The 7,500-nt window shown below is 28.3% G+C and overlaps 1 protein-coding gene across 2 annotated transcripts in view; it reads left to right on the plus strand.

Moving 5' to 3' along the window:
- Positions 1 to 7,500, plus strand: part of LOC137640640 (cell adhesion molecule 3-like) — a 66,143-nt gene that overhangs the window by 58,077 nt on the left and 566 nt on the right. Inside the window, exons 4-5 of one of the 2 annotated variants that reach the window (XM_068373137.1) lie at positions 6,407 to 6,650; positions 7,298 to 7,500. The exon at positions 7,298 to 7,500 is cut by the window's right edge and continues 566 nt beyond it. In XM_068373137.1, the coding sequence (XP_068229238.1) occupies positions 6,407 to 6,650; positions 7,298 to 7,362 (309 nt within the window). In that variant the 3' untranslated portion in view covers positions 7,363 to 7,500. The remainder of the gene's footprint in view (positions 1 to 6,406; positions 6,651 to 7,297) is intronic. The other variant, XM_068373138.1, reaches the window with a different exon arrangement.

Here is a 7,500-nt window from a genome sequence, read left to right on the forward strand (position 1 = left end):
ATAGGCATGCCCTGGCTGTCACTTTTGTTCATAAGTGACGACTTTTAACTAAAAAATAAGTGAGGAGGAGCTAACTACTCCTAGAGTTTTACAGATATCCAAAGATTTTTACAGGGTTTGATGGATGTTATGTGAACTACAGTCATACCAATTTTCGTATTGATACTTGCCATAGGAAAGTCACAGTAACCATTTTTCGATATCAGCGGGAGGCCGATTTTCGGAGGCGCCGTAAATTACACGTAGGATACTTCACGTAGGATATTTTCATATGTTTATAGGAGGGATATCCACTTTGTCCATAGCAATTTTCATTTTGATATCTACCACAGGAAAGCCACAGCAAACGTCTATTACGGTATGGGTTGAATGGTTATTTTTTGGCGGTGGAGTAAATTGTTCCTAGAATAATTCATGTATCCAAACGAAAATTTCAGGGATTGATGTGAAACACAGTTTTCTGTTCCTGCCAAATTTCATGGTAATATCATAAACACGCTGTTAAATGTAGCAATATTACAGTGAACTGCATGATAATGAGCGACATCAACGAGGTTCAATGTCGATCTCATAAACAATATCCGTCCCGAGTTGCACCTGTAGTTATAATTATTGTAGGTGCCGCTTGATTCAGTTCATAATAAATCTTATTATTCTTGTTTAATATTCAATCAAATTGATTCCTTCAGAGTAATGACAAACCTATGATTAAAGGGAAGGACCTTTTGTACCATTTCCAACGTTTTAGAATATACTTCATAATGAAATCCTCTTTATACAAGTTAAGTTTTTTAATCTGGAATCTAAAAACAAAAAGATGTATAAAACTGCACTGTTATTTGTCATGAAAATCCTGAAATTCATGTTTTTTCCAATATAATTACAATTAATGCTTATGATAACAATAAAAAAGGGGGCTACATCTACTGACATCATTATCACTGGTACTATTAAATTAAACAATATTTAAGCCAAGTAAGTGAATTCCTATACATAACGGATGGATGAATTAATTTACTCCGAAGATTCACTATTTTTTTCTTTTTTTCTTTCAAAAGCTAAGAAAAATCCTCCATGTATGTATGGGATAGGATTGATTTATATTCATGAGGGCATCCACCAAGCAATTTATATTCAAAGCATTAAAAAACCTAGAGGAGATGAAAGATGTAATCCCAGTGAGAAAAACCTCAAGCGTTTTCAGAAGAATAAAAATTACAAAATAAAATATGATTTAGGGAATATTTAATTTTCCGATAGTTTATATAAAAAAAAAATACTCTGATTAAATTCTCGTAATAGACTTATACTTGCAAAATTAAAAAAAAAAAAAAATACTTCTGATAAGCGACTAATTCAGCAAAACCATTGCTAGGTTTTCTTTCGCGCTGAAGCGCGTTATCCTCTTACTTGTCACATTATAAAAAAATTCAAAAAATAGTAATGAGCTTTGCTTAGTAAACTTTAATATTCCTATTAATAACATAATTTCTTCCCCTCCTTTATATTATGTTTGTATATATATATATATATATATATATATATATATATATATATATATATATATATATATATATATATATATATATATATATGTATGTATATATATATGTATGTATATATATATATGTGTATATATATATATATATATATATATATATATATATATATATATATATATATATATATATACACTCATGGCTAAACCTCACAGGAACCTACGATGATCTGATACAGAATGGAAAATGAAAATGATAAGTAAATCGTGGCTAGTTTCGTCTCTACGACATAATCAAGAGACAGAAAATATTGATTCACATTTTAATATACATGGTACAGTGAGGATAAGTACCTACATAGAAACATTTTTAGGATAAAACATCAGTCCAAACGATGTCATTTACAAAAGCATGATGGTGCTTTGTGGGCGGAAGTTATAATGTCCAGGTGTCTTTCCACGACTAAAATTTCTTTTTTAAACTAATGTGTGTTTATCTTAAATAGTTTTACTTACCCATATAATTACAAAAACATATACATACATATATACCTTCACACATAAATGTATATACATAGATGCATACATAAACATATGTTGCACATTTATGTATACATGCATACACAATTATCTATGCATATATATATATATATATATATATATATATATATATATATATATATATATATATATATATATATATATATATATATACATGAAAATATATACATATACATACATAAAGTATGTATAAAAAAAGTATGTATAATAGTATAGATAAAATATATTAATATCAGAAAGACATATACATTATGATGTCCATAAATCTCAAGCCAGAAACCCAGCATCTACTTGAAAAATTAAAATGTATGAAACCTGCAGATATCCCTGGATATAATTGCATCGACTTTACACAGTTAATGTTTCATATATATGTATGTATATATATATATAAATGTATATATATATATATATATATATATATATATATATATATATATATATATATATATATATATATATATATATAAAACCATCAAAACTTTTGTATACAACTAAACTCTATGATATTTCTTTCTAGTAAGTTATTGGATTGAACCAACTTCTTTGCACATTACCAAATAATAGAATGATTCTGATCTCAAACATGAACAAACATTGAGTTGTTATCTTGAGTATATCTTACACTTTTCTGAGGCTGTTCCGTTCTATTTTCAAGAGCCTTATCTGTTTGACTGATATAAATATTTCACATGAGTGAATTAGTGCATATTATATACGCATCCTTTGGTACTGTAAGGAGAACTCTTAATGAGAACTGTTTTTCATTTTGTTATTGGTCTCGAATTCTACATTGACATTGAAATTTTTTAACAATGTTAAAATGTTACTGTGAAGCAGTGCAAGTAAATCTTTTCCATATAATTCCCTCTATTGTTATTACCAAAGAGGGTCTTTTTGCTGTTTGTTAAAGCATCCTCTAATATAATCTCAGAAGACTTTGATTTCATGTCTAGAGCCCTAATCTCGTTTATTTCATCAAATACGTAAAGCTCTTAAAAAACACCAGGTGAATATGTTTTTAAGCATTACGAGTTTGCAGCCCTGAAAATGTTGATGATGAAATGAACGAGATTAGGACTATAGGCAAGATACTAAAGTACCCTGAGATTTTACTAGACGACCCATTGAATAACAGGAAAAAAAGACCTTTGATAACAATAAAGGGATCTATACGGTCATACAAACACTTATTTGTATTGCAATACAGTAACACTTAAAAAGATATTGCCAAATTGTTAGAAAAATAATGTTAATATAACATTTAAGAGAAATAGCACTGAGATTACAGCCTCATAAAAAAGGCGTATATCATATCTTGTAATTCATGAGAAATATTTTATAACATGAAAAGTGCAAGATAAATTCAGGATAAAATAGTCATGTTTGTTCATGATAGAAAAAGTCATACTATTAATTGGTCCTGTGCAAAGAAGAAATGTCATAGAGTATAGTTTTCTAAAATAAAGTTTGATACTGATTTGAATACACGACATAGAATGTAAAAACTCGATCCATTTATATGCAAAGAGATTTCAAAGAGTTTTTCATTTCTCATAGCAGACTTGACTTTACTGGCACCTGTTTTTATCTTAGGAATTATGTACCGCATATTGTAATTGCATGTGTGTGATAATGGTTTTTTTTTTTTTATTTATTTATACTTGCATAAATATGTATGATATGCTCTTACTGTAAATGTCTGCATGATATTAATCTTTTTTATCTAGATGCTCATGATTATGTATATATATTTGTATATGCATATGCTCATATTCTTTACTGTTTATTGTATTTGGATATATACAATATATACATATACATATATATATACTGTATATTATTATTATTATTATTATTATTATCATTATTATTATTATTATTATTAGCTAAGCTACAACCCTAGTTGGAAAAGCAGGGTGCTATAAGCCCAGAGGCTCCAACAGGGAAAATAGCAAAGTGAGGAAACGAAAAAGGGAAATAAAATATTTTAAGAAGAGTAACAACATTAAAATAAATATTTTCTATATAAACTATAAAAACTTTAACAAAACAAGAAGAGAAATAAGATAGAATAGTGTGCTCGAGTGTACCCTCAAGCAAGAGAACTCTAACCCAAGAGAGTGGAAGACCATGGTACAGAGGCTATGCCACTACTCAAGACTAGAGAACAATGGTTTGATTTTGGAGCTGCTTACCATAGCTAAAGAGTCTCTTCTACCCTTATCTAGAGGATAGTGGCCACTGCACAATTAGTGCAGTAACCCTTTGAGAGAAGAAAAACGGTTCGGTAATCTCAGTGTTGTCAGGTGTTTGAGGACAGAGGAGAATATATAAAGAATAGGCCAGACTATTCAGTGTGGATGTGTGTAGGCAAAAGGAAAATGAACCTTAACCAGAGAGAAGGATCCAATGTAGTGTATGTATATATATACTGTATATATATATATATATATATATATATATATATATATATATATATATATTTATATATATATATATATATATATATATATATATATATATATATATATATAGCCTATATACTGTGTGTGTATATATATATATATATATATATATATATATATATATATATATATATATATATGTATATATATATATATATATATATACCTAAATGCGTATGCAAATGCATATATGTGTATTTATGTATAGATATGTATACTTAAGTGTGCAAATATATATTTGAGTAGGTACGTAAGCGTCCATTTAGGCATATATATATATATATATATATATATATATATATATATATATATATATATGTGTGTGTGTGTGTGTGTGTGTGTGTGTATATAGGTATACGTATGTACATACATGAATATGCATATATGTATGTATACATACGTGTATATTTATATAGGCTTGTAGGCATCTATATATGCGTGTAAGTATGTTTCACTACATAAATGGATAAGAGAAATTATCCCAGATAAACTCATATTACTATAAAAGAAACTGTAGGTAACTATCCAAAGGCCTGGAAAAACAAATGGACATCTACGATGCCCTTTAACTGTTCTCAACCCGGCTTAAAGGATATGAGCTACATCCACGACAGCACCTGCAAGTTTTCACAAATACAGGGGGCATATTTTTCTGATGTTTTGTTCTATAAATATTTGTATGACCGTGCGTACTCTCCCTGTATCATTTATATAAAAAATCTCTATCATTAACTCATTCCTTTAGATGACATTCTAGTGACGAAATTTGTCAGGATTCACCCAGCATTGCATTTTTTCTGATTTATATATATATATATATATATATATATATATATATATATATATATATGCTGTATATATACATATATATAAATATAAATATATCTATTATATAAATATATATACATATATATATATGTATATATATATATAATATATATATAAATATACATATACATATATATATATATATAAATATAAATATATCTATTATATAAATATATATATATATATATATATACATATATATGTATATATAAATAAATATATATATATATATATATACATATATATATATATATATATACATATATATATATATTATATATATAAACGTTATATGTGTATATATGTATATATAATATATATGTGTTATAGATATGGTAAAATTTAACATCTTAACCATTTTAAAAAGGTTGTTCAGTTGCAAAATAATTGGGGATATTGTGTTTTTTAGATTGAAGGACCCTTGTGATAGATTCATGTTCTTTGGTCACAATTAACCTTACATAGATTCTTGAACATTTCATAAAAACTATACACATTTCTATAAATAAATTATAACGTATCTAAGTTCAAATAACTTAAGGATCTACTGTAAAATAAAAAAAAAAAAAACTTATATGCATATTTTACCTATCGTCGGAGTTCCATTTTGAAAATACCATTTTCTTACCATCAGTTTTAATGGTTCCTTCCATACTACCATTTAATTTTTTTTTACCTATCGTCGGAGTTCCATTTTGAAAATACCATTTTCTTACTGTCTGTTTTAATGGTTACTTCCATTTTACCATTTTTTATTTATTTATTTTTATTTTTTTGCTTAAGGATGTACTGTAAAATAAGAAAAAAACTTACATACAAATTTTACCTATCGTCGGAGTTCCATTTTGAAAATACCATTTGCTTACTATCTGTTTTAATGGTTGCTTCCATTCTACCATTTAATAAGTTTTTTTCATATATATATATATACATATATATATATATATATATATATATATATATATATATATATATATATATATATATATACACCAACCATATTAACCCTTCCAGAATTATGACTCAAAGACCTTCTTTTAACCCATTTTAGGCAGAACCGTCCTGGTTGTTGCCTTACCAGGTCATCGAGGAGTACGGAACCGGATTAGAAACCTCTGTCCTAGGGCTGAGATTCCCTCTCAAGCCCAGACTGCTTCGTCGAGGAGCAGTCATCGTCAAGTGCACAGCAGCAATCAGCAATCTTTACTGGGAAAGCAGCGAAGCCCTTATACCCGGGGACCTCCCTTACCACGCATCCATCATGGAGGGTAGAGCGTCAGCAGCAACAAGTAACCGTAATTCCAACAATATCCAGTTTAATTACCTCCGCCAATGAACTTGTCCAAATGTTATATATCCTCCAGAGTATGTTTGTTTGTTTTCTCTGCATCTTGCTCAATTTGAATCTTGGAAAGTTATTGATTGATTTCAACAACAACGGTCGGACGGGTGGGCTATACGATAAGTAAAAGTCAGTATTTGAGATGGATCCAAATTCAGATGCAAACCATGGTCATTTAATTAAAAAATTTTCCTCTGGGATTGGCGGAGGTATCCACATTGTGATTTCCATGTCTTATATGTGTCTTTCCATCTTAAATTACAAGTGTGACCATATAATTCGCTGACATTCTTTTGAACGGAAGCATCCCCTTTACAACTTTTCTACCATATAGTGATTTATTTGATTTCCTTAATTTCTTTCATGGACCTTTGTTAAGTAGCATTTTAAACTGTTTGAATTTTGTTTGATGAAATATACAAAGAATATTATACACACATATATGTGTATATATAAATATATATATATATATATATATATATATATGTGTGTGTGTGTGTGTGTGTGAGTGTGAGTGTGTGTATGAGTGTGTGTGTGTATGTGTGTAAATTTATAAAGAAGATATGTGCAAATTGCTAATTGAAATGTCTTTACTTCCAGGTTTACCTTCAGTGCAAGGCTGCCTAGTGCTACTTCTGTTCGCAAAAATATTACGAGTGATATGACGCTAGAGTAGAAGAGAAGAAACCAAAAAACAAGTGTTGAAATTTGATTGTATGTAATATTTGTGTTTCGTGTATTTTTATAAATTTATCGTCGTGCATTGGTAACGATCGGTACCAAACAGACACATTTTCTTCAGT

This window comes from Palaemon carinicauda, chromosome 5, assembly GCF_036898095.1.
Source record: "Palaemon carinicauda isolate YSFRI2023 chromosome 5, ASM3689809v2, whole genome shotgun sequence".
Taxonomy (NCBI): Eukaryota; Metazoa; Arthropoda; class Malacostraca; order Decapoda; family Palaemonidae; genus Palaemon; species Palaemon carinicauda.